Raw genomic sequence first — 16,228 nt, forward strand, 5'->3', positions numbered from 1 at the left:
ACTGCTGTGGCCTCTCCCGTTGTGGAGCACAGGCTCCGGAAGCGCTGGCTCAGCGGCCATGGCTCATGGGCCCAGCCACTCTGCGGCACGTGGGATCTTCCCGGACCGGGGCACGAACCCGTGTCCCCTGCATTGGCAGGCGGACTCTCAACCACTGCGCCACCAGGGAAGCCCAGATAAGGATATTTTGATACATGCTAAGAAACGTGTCCAAGGTCAAAAACTGTTAAAGGAAAGCCGACGTTTGAATCGTGGTCTGTCTTCCTCCAAAGCAGGGGTTTCTTGGTCCCTCGTGAGGACTTCTGAGTTCATTCAGGAGAGTGTCCTCAGCTGGGGTCTCACCTGCTCACTCTCCAAGGTTCCTCTCTGGCTTCCAACAGAGGCTGGCAACCAGGGCTGGGAGGTCTGCACCCCCAGGACACACCCCTGTCAAGTCCTGCCGTTACCTGACTGTCTGCCTGGACCCAGTGTCACATTGACATTCCTTCCCCTCTCCTCTCATCCTAGATCACTGTCGGGTTCCAGAACTCTCTCAGTTGGTCACAGTTTTGGTTGCGTGTACCAGACAACTCCATTTGAACTGGGCTTAACAACAAAGACAATTTATTGGTTTATGTAACTGAAAAGTACACAGAGAAGAAGACCTCTGGGCACGGTATGTTCAGGGCCCTGGCTCTGTTTTTCTGTGATTGTCTCTGTTCTGTCCTCCTCCAAGTGTTAGTTTTTGCCTCTGGATTGGTTTGCCATTTATGGTAGCAAAATGATTTGCAGCAGCAACAAGACTACATACTTGCTTTTCCACAGTCATTAAACAACCATTCTGAACTTGGCTCTGAGTGGGATCATCTTAGGTCACATACTTGCCCTTGAACCTGTCACTATGGCAACGGGGACCATCACCGGGGAGAGGGGTGAACCTACTCCTCCACCTCCCTTGCCTCTACTTTGGTCCCCAGGTCCAAGTGGATTCTTCTGCAGGGATGAGAAGAGATACTGATGCTGGCATCAAAGCTGACAAAGGGACGAAATAGATATCCTTACAGCTATATTGTGCTGTTCACATGGTCTTGCATAGAAGCTGCCATTTCTAAAAGAGAATGGCAAGAACAGGCCTCTGCATTTTGCCAGAGGACTGGCATTTGGGCTGCACATGTCACAGCAATCTTTGTGGCACTGGATGTTCTGCACAGAATGGAAAAATGCTCTCCCATTAGGAACATTATAGATCCATTTAAGAGGGAGCCGTTATAAGTGGAAAGTGACGTATGGAAGATATGTTGGGTGGGCGAACTTGCTGGAACATTTTCAAGTGGGTAAAATTTTATTCCAAGCACATCTGTATGTGCCTTTCCCCCTCCTTCAGTGAAATGCTCTTTCCCACCATGAAGGGAAAGATTCTTTTCAACTCTTGTCCTCCAGATCGTCTTCCCACTGGAGACCTAAATTACCACTATTGCCACCCCCATGCTCATCCAGAGGGGTTGCTTCCCTTTTACTCCTCGGGCTTGAGGGAGTACCAGACCCTTCCCTAGGACCCCAGTGATTAGTTGAAATAGACTCGAACGCTGAACCAACTTGACTGAGGGCCTGGGAAAGCAGAAGGGAATTATACACGAGGAGGAGCTTAAAACCAGGTATTAGATCAGGCTGCTCTCTCCCTGGTCTTTCTCAATGGGTCTCTTCCTTGCAAAGACTTCCCTGTGCAGTGACTGCTGCCCCCTCGTGGCAAATACTCTCTCAGCTTGCATTGAGTGTGTATAGGCTTTTGCAGTACACAACTTGGGCAGTCTGTTTTCTCTTGTGTTCCCTAACTTCTGCTCCAGGAGCTACCTTTTCCCTAGATGATTAATAGGAGTAATGTCTGCTCCCTCAAGAGACTACCCCATCTTCAAGTTCTTTCTAGTCTAGGCATCAGATCACAATTGGTCAACACTTGTAAAAGCAAAGCGTGGGTAACCCCAGGGCAATTGTCTCCTTACACTTCCTGCTATTACTTATAAAGGATAAGAGAACCCGGGAGGAGAGCCTGACTTAGTTTAAGAAATATGCTTGCCCGTGGCAGAATTGTAGGTACCAGTGCCATGATAAATTCAGCACTTAGGGTAGGGGCAGGATTTACGCTTGCATAGGTTAGCACCAACTCTAAAGAGTAGAGGATGGTTTGGAAAGGACAGGCAGACCAGCTCGGCTGTATGGAAGCACAGCTTTCAGGCACACCTTATGTAGACTGTGTGGCTTCAAGTGATAGACGCCCTGAATCATGATGGGGGTCCACGATGCATGAGTCAAAGGAGATATGACTGACGTCATTTATTCTACAACCACTGAGGGAGCACTTACTGTTTCCTGGCAGAAAATTGGAGAGGGTCTCTGGCAGCCCACGGTCTAGTGGGACAGGCTGACTTGTAAACACATCATTACAGAATGATAGGCTTCATGTTATAATGGAGAAGTGACTAAAGTACCAGAGGTAAAGCTAAGGGACAGACATTAGCTGCTGCGAGCAGCTGAGGCAGGTTCCCAGAGATGCCATCCATCATTACTGAGACTGGGGAGAATGACGTGACCCCCACTCCTCCATTCACCGACTTCCTCAGCTCCGATGGTCTCCCTGGGGTCCAGCCAGATTTCCAGGAGTGGCCCCCAGCCTCAGGGCCGTTCTAATCAACGATCGTGAGCTGGCAGTGGTTGTACCACGGAGCGACTGGCGGTGGAGGGGGTTTAGTTCTCCCTCCAAAGCTCCACCGACAAAGATTTTGCTTCAGCAAATGTTTCACAATTTTAAAAGATACTTGAAAACTGTTGAAAACTGTTTAGGGCGTGATTTCATGGACCAACAAGCTTTCTCCACCAAAGCTTGCCAAAGAAGTCTACAGTTTAAGTAATTATTGTGTGCTTGCTGTCCAAACACAGGTCAAGTGCAATCTTCTACATCCTTCCCACTGGGTTGCCCCTGAGTCCTAGTGGAGGACTCCTTCAAGGCCCTCCTACTTTGAATTCATTCTGAAGTCTCTACCATGCAAAGTCAAGGCTTTTGCCCTTTATTCATGTCAGGCAAGGTGGAAGCTTGCCTGGAAATAAGTGGAAGTAAATGCAAGAAAAGGAAGACATTAAAAGTAGTCATCCACAGAGTGGAGAATTCAGATAATGGACCCTGAACTCCATCTTCATGCCTGGTTCCCCTGCTTGAACGTGTGGACGCTGGGAGTCTCTGATGCCCTGTGATCACTTGACTTAACCTGTTCTCCAAATGTAGACATGGGCAGGGCTCAGGGAGGAGCTGGGCTGTGACGTGCCTTCCCTATTTCATTTTATTAATCAAGTTCTCTCTCAGTGTTAAGTCACTCTGGTCTCTGAATTCCAGGCTCTTACAGTTGGACACACATGGCCAGTGACTCAGGTAGGAAGCCACCTCTGTTTGCCAGGACTTTCTTTGGGGCAGGGTGACTTGGTTTGACTGTATTTTAGAAAATGCATCCATTTGTCTGGGACCTGTGACTTCTGCTCAGTTGACTCCCTGCCTCCTCCCTTGCGACTGTGTATTCAACCCTGTCCTCATACATGGTGACAAGGGGGCCGCAGCCGTCTCATCTGCTCCTTTCACACCCCTCCTTTTTACAGGGAAGAGGATGACTTTCCCCAATCTGATGTTTATTGCTTTGCCCTAAGACTTTGTCTTCTGTGAAAATGCAGTCCTGGCAGGGATATTAAAATGTGTGAATCGAAATGAACTCATAGAACCTCAGGCTTGGAAGCATCTCAGGGATTATTTACTCTGCCTCCCTAAATTTGGATGAGAAAATGGAAATCTGTAGAGGTAAAAGGACCCATTCAAGGTCATGTAACTTATTAATGACAGAATCAGGATAGAGCGAGGACTGGATACCAGATATCCTTATTTCCAGTCTTGGTAACTTTTTATAGGTTTTCAGATTGTTCTCGGAAGAGCCCTGGGGGTTTTGTGGGAACCTCCATAGTGGCTGTCTGGTTGGAGAGAGCGGCACAACCTCCCTCCCCAGTAGATGAGCTTGTATCTGTTTTACATATTGGGCTTCTGGTAAGATTTTGCTTCAGCAAATGTTTCACAATTTTAAAAGATATTTGAAAACTGTTGAACGATTCTGTGGCTGTTTAGGGGGTGATTTCATGGACCAAGATGGGGGCTTCTTTTAAATGCTTACACTTCCTTTAGACAGAGGACCCAAACATTTATTGCTCCCTTAGAGAAAAGGCTTAAAATACCCCCCTTTTTTTTTTGGCTGCGCCGCATGGCATGTGGGATCTTAGTTCCCCAGCCAGGGATTGAAGCATGGAGTCTTAACCACTGGACCGCCAGGAAAGTCCTTTAAAATACACTTTAATGCAATCCATTGCTATCATTTTCTTCCCTCAGTAGATTTTAAGAAGGTTAAACAAGAATCAGGAAGGGAATTCCCTGGCAGTCCTGTGGTTAGGACTCAGCGCTTTCACTGTTGGGGTCTGGGTTTGATCCCTGGTCAGGGAACTGGGATCTCACAGGCTGCACGGCACGTAGGGGAAATAACATAGAAAGGGACATCTGAACAGCTGAAGACATCTGAGGAAGGTTTGCCTCCTTCCATTTTGCCTGATTCTGGCCCTCCCATGAATGTATAGGACCAAGCTGGTCCTCCCATCTGAATGCACAGACATGGCTGAGGATGGAGAAAGCCAAAGAGAGCACAGAGGCAGTATTATAGGTAGAGTCGATGCTGTTGTAGGGCCGACCAACAGCAGAGGTTTTTCCCTGTAGTCCATCTTATCCCACATTCAAGCCTCGGAGTTATGGAAAGCTGACAACACGGTGAAGCTGATCTCTAAAGCAGACAGAGATAGAGATGAAAGAAGGGATCTCCAGCTACCAAACTAGCAGAAAAGCAGAAGATATCCCAGTAACCACTATCACGTCCTTTTTAATTACTTACTTACATACTTACCTAATTTATTGGCTGCATTGGGTCTTCATTGCTGCACGGGCTTTCTCTACTTGTAGTTAGCAGAGGTTACTCTTCGTTGTGGTGTGCAAGCTTCTCATTGCAGTGGCTTCTCTTCTTGAAGAGCTCAAGCTCTAGGTGTGTGGGCTTCAGTAGTTGTGGCACGTGGGATCAGTAGTTGTGGCATACGGGCTCTAGAGCTCAGGCTCAGTAGTTGTGGTGCGCGGGCTTAGTTGCTCTGCATCATGTGGGATCTACCTGGACCAGGGCTCGAGCCCGTGTCCCCTGCATTGGCTGGCATATTCTCATCCACTGCGCCACCAGGGAAGTCCTGTTATCACATCCTTGATGAGAGTGACTTGAATCTGAGTTACTAAATCACCTTTCCTTCCTTCTAATCTTTCAACCAGATCAAACCATGACTATCATCCTGAATGATTTATTTAATTACACTGATTTGTGGGAGTTGTTTGAGGATGAGTTTGCAAATTTCACTGGCACGCCACCCACAGAAGGACATCATTATAGTCCCTGTAAGATGGACACTGAGACGCTCAACAAGTATGGCGTGGTCGTCATCTATGCCCTGGTCTTCCTGCTGAGCCTCCTGGGAAACTCCCTGGTGATGCTGGTCATCTTATACAGCCGGGTGGGCCGCTCCGTCACCGATGTCTACCTGCTGAACCTGGCCATGGCTGACCTGCTCTTCGCCCTGACCTTGCCTGTCTGGGCCACCTCCAAGGCAAAGGGCTGGATCTTTGGCACAGCCCTGTGCAAGGTGGTCTCACTCCTGAAGGAAGTCAACTTCTACAGTGGTATTCTACTGCTGGCCTGCATCAGCGTGGACCGCTACCTGGCCATTGTCCATGCCACACGCATGCTGACCCAGAAGCGGCACTGGGTCAGGTTCATATGTTTAGGCATCTGGATCCTGTCCTTGATCCTGGCCCTGCCCATCTTCGTCTTCCGTGAGGCTTATCAACCACCCTATTCCAGCCCAGTCTGCTACGAGGACATGGGTGCCAATACAACGAAGTGGCGGATGGTGATGCGGGTCCTGCCCCAGACCTTTGGCTTCCTCCTGCCCCTGCTGGTCATGCTCCTCTGCTACGGACTCACCCTGCGCACGCTCTTTGCGGCCCACATGGGGCAGAAGCACCGTGCCATGCGGGTCATCTTTGCTGTCGTGCTCGTCTTCCTGCTCTGCTGGTTGCCCTACAACCTGGTCCTGGTTGCAGACACTCTCATGAGGCTCCGGGTGATCGCGGAGACCTGTGAGCGCCGCAATGACATCGGCCGGGCCCTGGATGCCACCGAGATCCTGGGCTTCCTCCACAGCTGCCTCAATCCTCTCATCTACGTCTTCATTGGCCAGAAGTTTCGCCACGGACTCCTCAGGATCATGGCCATCCATGGCCTGGTCAGCAAGGAGTTCTTGGTCAAGGACGGCAGGCCTTCCTTCGTTGGCTCTTCTTCAGGGAACACCTCTACTACCCTCTGAGACCGCACGCAGGGCTCCTCCCTTCCCTTCAGCATCCGCCCCAAGCCACATGTCCTCTGGCTGCTCACAGCCCTGTGTCCAGGCAGCCCCCCATTGTGGTTACAGGAAGTTGCTGAGGCCACATCCTTACTAGGCCCCCAGCTATGGATTCGAAAGCCCTGGCCCCCACCTCTTATCGTAATTACCATGTCAACTGCTAGAGCTCAGTCCATCCTACCACTGAGACCACAGCACTCTGTCTTCTGGCATTCTTTGAAGATATTCTTTTAAGTGATTACAAAAAGTTCCCACCATTGGGAGGCATTAGTGTCAAACACCATTGGTTGCTTCCCCAACTCTCCCTTTCCTTGCCGGCTAACGAAGTCCACCTCCCTTCAGAGAGGCTGAAAATGACAGATACTCACTTTCTAAGACTCCCTTAAACTAGGAGTGACCATATCATTTGGTTCTGATTAATAAGACTCAAAGGCAATAGTGTGCTGGTAAACCACTTTCCTGGGAGAAAGTCTTAATGTTCTGTGGTGTAACTAAATGCTCTTACCATGGCCGATTTCAGGGGTGGTGGTGTTTAGCAACAAGCTCACAAAATCTAGATAGTGTAATAATATGCTTCCACAAACTGGCTTCAGTGCACTCTTGCTTAAGAGGAAGTCTACTGGGACCAGGGGACTCCTGGGATATATTCCTGATTTAAAAGACACACACACACATACATATCCTTGATTCTTGCCTGTGAATACGGTTATAGGATATGATGTGTAGAGATGAGCCAGTCACTTTGTGACAATGAGGCAAAAATTGTGCCCAACACACTTAGGCTGGTGGAGCCAAAGGATAAAAAGGACCTGAGAATAAAGAGCCCAGAATAAACCATAAATGGTCAAATGACTTTATTTATTTATTTAAAAATGTGTTTGGCTGCGTTTGGTCTTCGTTGCTGCGCGTGGGCTTTTCTCTAGTTGTGGTGAGTGGGGGCTACTCTTCATTGTGGTGCGCGGGCTTCTCACTACAGTGGCTTCACTCATTGTGGAGCATGGGCTCTAGGTGCTCGGGCTTCAGTAGTTGTGGCACATGGGCTCGGTAGTTGTGACTCACGGACTCTAGAGTGCTGGCTCAGTAGTTGTGGTGTTCGGGCTTAGTTGCTCTGCAGCATGTGGGATCTACCTGGACCAGGGCTCGAGCCCGTGTCCCCAGCATTAGCAGGCAGATTCTTAATCACTGCGCCACCAGAGAAGTCCCTGGTCATATAACTTTAAACAAGGGTGCCAAGACTATTCAATGGGGGCTTCCCTTTCCTCTCCCTCCTTCCCTTAATCCCCTGTCCATCTCTCCTGCTGTGTGACTCAGTGCTCACCTCCCTTCATCCTCTGCTGCTCTAAAGACAACTCCATCAGGGGTTTCAGTAAGTAAATAAGGATCCGTATCCGGTCTGGGAAAATACAAATGACTAATACACATCTGAGAAGATGCTTGGCCTCACCAGTAACCTGTGAAGTGGGAATCAAACTCGAAGTGTTTTAAACAGGCCAGGGATGTAGTCAGAACTCTCTTCAGACAAATGCAACATTGTTCAGTTAGATTTTTTAATGCAGTGTGTAATTCTCTGGGTATAGCTCAATGATTTGGATTTCAGATCTGTAAGAATGCCGAGGTGTTGGTTCTGAAGTAACACAGTATATGAAAGTATCAGAAACTGGTGTTCCGATCACTACATAGGGTAAGGATTAGACATCTGGTCAAGGTGAGGGAGATGGTTTACCTTGGGGAGGAGCTCCATGTCCAGGATGAGGCTGGGATCAGGGGTGGGGTCCACCTTAGGAGAGGAGTGGGGGGTGGTCAGAGATGGGAGAGAGTCAGGGATGGAACTGGGGTTAGGGATGGGGTCAACAACAAGGATTATACAGGAGACAGGGATTGGGATGTGACGGTATGTTTTGCACAATGTTCGCTGATTTTTAAAATTATTAACAAATTTTTTTTATATTTGGCTGCACCATGAGGTATGCAGGATCTTAGTTCCCCAACCAGGGATAGAAACCCACACCTCCTGTGGTGGAAGTGCGGAGTCTTAACCACTGGACTGCCAGGGAAGTCCCAATGCTTGCTGATTTTAAATTTTGAAAATTTGCTTTGTGGGCTTGGTTAAAATGTTCCAGCCTCCAAGTAATAACATTGAATTATACTATTTTCCCCTACACTGTTCCCCTTCTTACCAACCACAGCCTCTTCACCACCCTTTGCCTCCCTATCAAGTGTCCTATTCTTAGTGGTTCCAGCAAAAATATTAATTGATAATCTGTATTTTATTCCATAGGGGTTTAAGATTGCTCCTTTCCCAGCAACTTACATTTTAATTAGGGTCTTCCAGTGGCTGAAAAGACTCATAGATGCAGATGAAATAAATCGACCATCTCCTCTTTGGTCTAAGGGTCTTCCCAGAGGTATATTCCAAGAGATAACCATGAACCAAGAAATAATGAAGAGTTCAGGCATAACTTGGAGATATTACAAGTTTGGTTCCAGACCACCACAATAAAGCGAATATAGAAATGAAGTGAATCACCTGAATTTTGTTTTTTTTGTTTTCCCAGTGCATATAAAAGTTATGTTTATACTGTAGTCTATCAACTGTGCAATCGCATTACGTCTAAAAAATGTACATATCTTAATTAAAAATACTTTATTGCTAAAAAATGCAAACCATCATCTGAGCCTTCAGTGGGTCATAATCTTTTTGCAACAGTAACAGCAAAAATCATTAGTGAGCAAATGCTGTTGGAAAAATGGCACCAATAAACTTGCTCTGGGTAAGGGTTGCCACCAACCTTCAATTTGTGAAAAACGCAGTATCTGTGAAGAGCAAAAAAGCGAAGCACAGTGAAACGAGGAGGTATGCCTGTACAGCCTTTGCTAGTTCTATGCAGAGGTTGGAGAGGCCAAAGATCTCTGGGTGTGACCCAGAAAGCCACAAGTGGCTAACAGCTGAGCCCTCACCACGACTGTTTTTATCTATCCTGGCGTTCTGTTTTTAAACTCAGGTTTCTTCTTCCAAGCCTGAAGGTAGAAATGAATTAAAGAATTAAAAAAATAAAAATAAGTGGAATATGTTAATGCAAACTTTCTAAAATTAGTTTTTCTTTTGTATCAAAGTATTTCACCTACATTGTTTAAAAAAGTGAAATAGCTTTATAAAGCTTATAGTGAAAACCAGAAGCAGCCCTCCTGCCCCACTTCCCCCAGGCAAAGATAACAACTTTCTTTCTGTAAAATAAATTTATTTATTTATTTTTGGTTGTGTGGGGTCTTTGTTGCTGCTCGCAGGCTTTCTCTAGTTGCAGCGAGCAGGGGCTACTCTTTGTTGCGATGCGTGAGCTTCTCATTGCAGTGGGCTTCTCTTGTTGAGGAGCATGGGCGCGTGGGCTTCAGTAGATGTGGCGCGCGGGCTCAGTAGTTGTGTCTCGTGGGCTCTAGAGCGCACGCTCAGTAGTTATGGCGCATGATGGGCTTAGTTGCTCCACAGCACGTGGGATCTTCCTGGACCACGGATCGAACCTGTGTCCTCTGCATTGGAAGGCAGATTCTTAACCACTGAACCACCAGGGAAGTCCAAAGACAAGAAATTTCAACTTGCATAGCTGTTTCATTCAATAGAGGTCTACATATTTCTAAATATCGTGCTTATTCTGCTAGCTCTTGAGATTTTTTTCTGAGTTTTAGATATCATCTATTGACTTTCAATCTTGGCTTATGAAGATTTAACACTCTCTCACACTCTCTCTTGCTTTTACTCCTGTCCAAGCAAACACAAATACTGCCTCTCCCTTTCTTCCAGGACATGGATAGCACACTTTTTTGGTTAAATCAGCATTCAATGTTTTAGTTAAAATTACTATATAAAAAAACACTTCACAGTTGGGTGCAATGTTTACACTTCCTTTTTTTGTCCAAGTTTTGTTTTCCTTAGAATTAATGCTAGGACTTGTCCATGTACTTTTCATTACATCACTCTCAAATGTCTCCCTCAATACATTCACAGTCATCAGATAATCCAGGTAATAAACATCAGATAATCTATAACTTTTTTTTCTTTCTTGGACAGCCCTTGCCTAGAGCCCTTTATACCCCTGTTCCAATCTGGGCAGGTTACTATGCCTGCACTTTTTTTCTAAAAAGCTTTAACTACATTTCCAGATAAATTTTAGAATCTGATTGCTAATTTCTATAAAATGTCCTGCTGGGATTTTGATCTGCATTATGTTGAATCTATAGATCAGTTTGGAAAAAGTTGACGTCTTAATAACATTGAGTCTTCCAATCCATGAGTATGGCAGCTTTCTCCAATTATTAGGTCTTTTCTATTTTGTCTTGGCCGTGTTTTGTAGTTTTCAGTACATAGATCTTGTACATATTTTGTTAGATTTATCTCTAAGTATTTTATGGTTGTTTAAATGCTATTATAAATGGTATTTAATTTTTAAAAAATTTCCAGGTTTTTCTTATTATAGAGAAATATAACTGAGTTATGCATATTGACCTTGTATTCTGGGATCTTGGTAAATTCACTTATTAGTTCTAATAGTTTTATTTTTAAAGATTCTTTTGGATTTTTTGTGTACACAATCATGTCACCTGAGAATAAAGACAGTCATTTCTTCCTTTTATTTATGCCTTTTATTTACTTTTCTTGCCTTATTTCACTGGCTAGGTCCTCCAGTACAATGCAGAATAGAAGTTGTAAGAGTTTGCCCTGTTCCTAGTCTTAGGGTAAAGCATTAAGTCTTTCTCTATTAGACATCATGTTAGCTAAAGATTTTTCATGGAGACCCTTTATCAGGTTGAGGAAGTTCCTTTCATGAATGGGTGTTAAATCTTCCTCTTTCTTTAAGGGCATGGCCTCTGGAGCCAGACTACTGCTGCTTACATGCTTTGTGACTGAGGGCAGATCATTTAACCTCCCTCTACTACCTTGTAAAATGTGGATAATGATGATGTGCAACTAATTCCTATGAGGATTAAATTAAATGACCCCCCCCACACACACACGCCATTTAGAAGAATGCCTATGATACCATAGGTGCTATATAAATGTGAACTATCATAATTTTGGTTTACTCCTTTATTTTGTTGTACTACTGGATTTTTCTGAGAAAAGATATATAGTGGATAACTTTTTAGAAATCCTGAATTTTCAGAAAAGGCTTTATTCTACTCTCACATGTGATTGGTATTCTGGCTGAGTATTGAATTCAAGGATAGAATTCATTTTCCTTCAGGCTTTTCTTAATTTCATTTTGCAGGCTTTTCTTAATCCCTTCTAGCTTGTAGGGTTGCTGTTGACACTTATGATGTTATTCTATTCTTAATCTATTTTATGTGACTGAATTTTCTCTTAGAAACTTTTAGGATATTCTCTTTATCTTTTCAGTATTAGAATGCATGATGATGTGCCTTGCTGGGGGTTCTTTTCTCATTCATTTTGTTGGGCACCTGGTGAGTGCTTTTAATCTGGAAACTCAGGTTCTGTGAAATTTTCTTGTATTATTTCTTTGATATTTTCCCTCTCACATTTCCCATTCTCTATTTTTCCAGGATTCCTTTTATTTGACTGTTGAACCCCCAAGGTTGATTTTCTAATATTTTTTCAATTTTTCCTGTTTTTTTAATCTTAATCTTTTCACTTTCCATGAAATTACCCTTAACTTTATTCTTCAGCTTTTTAATTGGAACTTAAAATTTCCACTATCATATTTTAAATTTCCAGTAGGCTTTTTTTGTTCTCTAATGTTTCCCTTTATGGCACTTCTTTTTTGCCTCATGGATGTCATATTTTCTTTTATCTTTCTATGAATATTATGGTTTTTGTGAAGATTTCTTTAACTCCCTTACTGTCTCTGTGTTTTTCTTTTGGTCTGATAACTCAGTTACAACTTGACTTCTACTTTCTGACTTCCATTAAAAAAATCTTTTATTTTCCTTCACATTCTCTTTTTTCTTGTACTGTGTGAGAGTATGCCTTAAATAAAATCCCTTTAGTATAATTTGTAGTGGACTTTTGAGAGGGAGCAGATATAAAAACATTTCTCCAGTTCTCCATTTTTGATATAATAAGTCCCCTGGATTTAAAAAACATACTTATTTTAAAGTCTCATCCAGATTGTCTTATTTTAACTTTAGTTCCTCAGGTGTGAATTCTCCTTTTTGTTATGTTGGCTGACTGTTGATTGTAGTTTTTATTAGTTCTTTGTAATATTCGATTATGAGGTCATCTATTGAAGAGCACTTTTTTTCCCATGGGAGTCTTGCATGTGTCTGGGATTATGAAGAAATCTACACAGGGGCAGTGTCATGGCTGTCCTTGCTGGGGCCCTACTGGGTCATATGGTTCATAGCATTTTTGGTAATTTTTATTGTTATTTCTTGGTCCTAGGTTTCCACATCATCCCAAAGGGCATATTTGGATCCTCACAATTTTCTACTCAGGACTTGTAAGTCTGGATTGTCCCTCAGGTGGCCCTCTTTCCCCCATGTCTAGGGCAGGCTGCTCACTTTGGGGTCATGTCTCATAGCTGGCAAATGTTTTTCTATCCCCAGGCAAGGGTGGGTCAGCTCTTCTCTGGTTCCTGGCTTTTTGCAGGGAATCCAGTTCCAGTTCCCTGCTGTACCAGGGCCTGTAGACCACTGGTGTTAGCATTCTCATCCTTGAGATGCACAACCATTTCTAGCATCCTTTGGGTTCCTGTGGCTTCAACTCCTGCTTCTTGATTAAGTCTGTACATCTCTAAGTTCCCTTTTCATATCTGGCATTTAGAGAACCCCCTTTGCCTTTTTTTTTTTTTTTTAGGTTTTTTGATGTGGATCCATTTTAAAATCTTTATTGAATTTGTTCCAATATTGCTTCTGTTTTATGTTTTGGTTTTTTGGCCTCAAGATATGTGGGATCTTAGCTCCCCAACCAGGGATTTAACCCACACCCCCTGCATTGGAAGGCAAAATTTTAACTACTGGACCACCTCGGAAGTCCCTCCCTCTTTGCTTTTGATCTCAGATATTTATTTTAAAAATTTAAAATATATGTTATCTAACATTTCAATGTGTGTGTGTGTGTGTACTGTTGCTTCCCCTGCTCCTCAGAACACTATCATAATAGGATATCAGTAAAAATTCAAATAACACATAAAATCAATCAGTTTCTTCCCATTCATTATTTCCTTTCCTTAAAGATAAGTGTAGTCAAAACTTTCTCCCAGTGAATTTTAATGTCAGTCTGGAGGACACATTGACCAAATGTCTAGTTAACTCACAGCCTCTATGTATATGCTGCATATGCACCTGTGCATGTGTATGTATGTGTTGGAGGTGAACGACCCTGCAGTATCTCAGGATTATCACGCCCTTCTCTTAGCCAGGTTCAAATCAGCAGGGTGAAAGAAGTAAGATATAGAAGGTAAGTGGGGAGGTGCTTCTGGGGAAATCCAGTCACTTCCGACATGGGAAGAAATCGGATTGCCCAACAGAAACCTATGAGGCCACATCTGTACTTCTCTTAGTTCCCATGTTGTAAACAAGACTGTTTTCCCAAAAGAGCTGGCTTTGCTCCAACTTTGAGAGTGTTGAGGGTGGAGAGAGGCTAAACAAGTAAGGCCTAAGGGCCACACAGTGCAGGGCTCCCCACTTTGCCAGCATCTTGTACACTCCCCTTAGCTGGGATCCTGATGATATTCTGCAGGCACTGTCCCCTGTGCCCATTCACCAAGATGTTATAGAAAAACATATGTTCATAAATAGGAATCAAATGGCCAGTTAGCTGATTATGTATCAAATGCCTATTATGCACCCAACTTTGTGCCAGACCCTTAAAATAAGGACAGGTACTATAGAAATGAAACTTAGGGGACAAGGAAACTTGTGAATCGAGGATATGTGAAGAGTTCATGAAATTTCCTATAGTGTCAAGGTGATCAGGACAAAGAGATCTGTCTGGGGGTTCTAGTGAGCCACAAGCTGAATCTGAAGATTTGGGAAAAAATGTTTCTAATTAAATAAAAGAAAGAAAAAAAAGACTTAGTAGTTGTGTGACCTAGAATATTCATTTAAACTTTCTGCTGGCACATAGGAGCTCAATAAATATTTGCTCTTTTAGGAGTAAAAAGAAAGAAAGAAACAAACAAACAAAAAACCTTTCTGAGCTCAGTTTCCTCTTCCATGAAATGAGGTTGAATTAGGTTTCTAGTTCTAAGACGAGATGCTCTACTGAAGAATCCATACCTCTACAGATGTGAACTTGATATGAAACTTCTATCCTTGCTCAGAACATGAACCTTAGTAATTAGGTGCTTCATAGAAGATCACTTCTTAGTGTATGCTTTCTGGGCAGCTGCTGACCAGGCTTGACATGAAAATTTCTAGAGAGGCCTCCCTCCTTCCCCCTCTCTTTTCTTATTCCTCCTTTCCCCCCCAACTCACCCTCCAGCACCTTCCTCCCTCAATTGTCAGCAATTCATTCCTTTGCGCTTGGCAGGCCCCTTGGAAAAACAGCAAATACCCCTGGTGAGGGGAATACATTTCTTTCAGTTATTAAGCCTAGAAAGATAACGGGTTTTTGAAATCATTCTCTTGCACAGAAAAGCCTCTCTTTCTGAGCCTTCAGGGTCATGAGCAAACTTACACACTACAATCCAACACGTTAGCTTAGCCTCTTACTAACAGATGTGTCTGCTGGTAACTGCAGACCTAAGATGTGCCAGGCTCGGTGAAAAGCATTTTTTACATGAATTATTTCATTGAAAACTTACCAAGACCTTACGGTAGGAATTATTATTATCCTGTCTTATAGATGAGGAAAATAAGGCCCAAGGAGATTAAGACCTTGTCCAAGGTAACACAGCAACAGATAAGTGGTAAATTGGAGTTTAAATCAAGGATTAACTGCTTTCAGAATCTGGGTTCTCAACTGCTCATGATACGTGGAGAAGCACTGGTGGAGTGAGAGCCCCAGGGGGCTTTGAGTCAGGTTGGGTCTTAGTCTATCCTGAATTGTATGGTCTTGAGCAATCACTTAACTTCTCTGACCCCTGGTTCCTTGAAGGCTCAGTAGCATTAGAAGCTTGTCAAGGTTCAAGGTAATGGAGCCAGGTTCTTGGAATAGACTAGGGCCTTGAAAAATGGCAGACATTATTATCAGAGCAGAGAGTCTTAGAGAGTTGTGTCAGTTGAGGAACAGGCAAGCAATCCCAAATCTAACTGTAAGGGCAGTGCTTCTGCATGATATCACAGGGTCAGGGGCTAAAAGGAGAGATAGGATATACTGCTTTCAAAGACATCGGGCTGTTCTGAGATGAAAACACAGCTGGAAAGGGGACCAATGGTCTTCCTTCATGTTCTTCCAACATCCATTTTTTTCTTCTTCTCCCAGGTCATTGCCATTAACATACAAGCTCTCATCTTATAATAACTCTTGTTGACCCCACAGTGCTATGAGCTACGGTCCTATTTCTCTGCTCCACTTTGCAGCTAAGTTCTGAGTCTCATTGCTCAAAGGATGCTTTAAGCCTGTGAAGGGAGCTGAGGAACATTTAGCGGAGCCTCAGCTGGATCCCGACCTGGGCTAACTCTGGGGTTGGGATAAGTCCGGGCACAAATGAAAGGAATGAATGGTCAAGGCCCCTTTAGGGAACGAGCTCATCCCTAGGGGACAAGAGTAAAACTCATGGGTCTGCAGAAGGCCATCACTCAGAACTGGGGGCAGGGGGAGTGGGCGCTGCAGTTAAGACCAGCC

The 16,228-nt window shown here is 44.2% G+C and overlaps 1 protein-coding gene across 1 annotated transcript; it reads left to right on the top strand.

Annotated features, from left to right (window-relative positions):
• Window positions 1-3,248: 3,248 nt before the first annotated feature.
• CXCR1 (C-X-C motif chemokine receptor 1) lies at window positions 3,249-7,338 on the top strand. The gene is made up of 2 exons (XM_032638402.1): window positions 3,249-3,400; window positions 5,363-7,338. Exons 1-2 carry the CDS (start codon window positions 3,385-3,387, stop codon window positions 6,451-6,453), a joined length of 1,107 nt encoding a protein of 368 aa, XP_032494293.1. The 5' UTR covers window positions 3,249-3,384; the 3' UTR covers window positions 6,454-7,338.
• Window positions 7,339-16,228: the final 8,890 nt, after the last annotated feature.

Source organism: Phocoena sinus, chromosome 7 (genome assembly GCF_008692025.1).
Source record: "Phocoena sinus isolate mPhoSin1 chromosome 7, mPhoSin1.pri, whole genome shotgun sequence".
NCBI classification, from domain to species: domain Eukaryota; kingdom Metazoa; phylum Chordata; class Mammalia; order Artiodactyla; family Phocoenidae; genus Phocoena; species Phocoena sinus.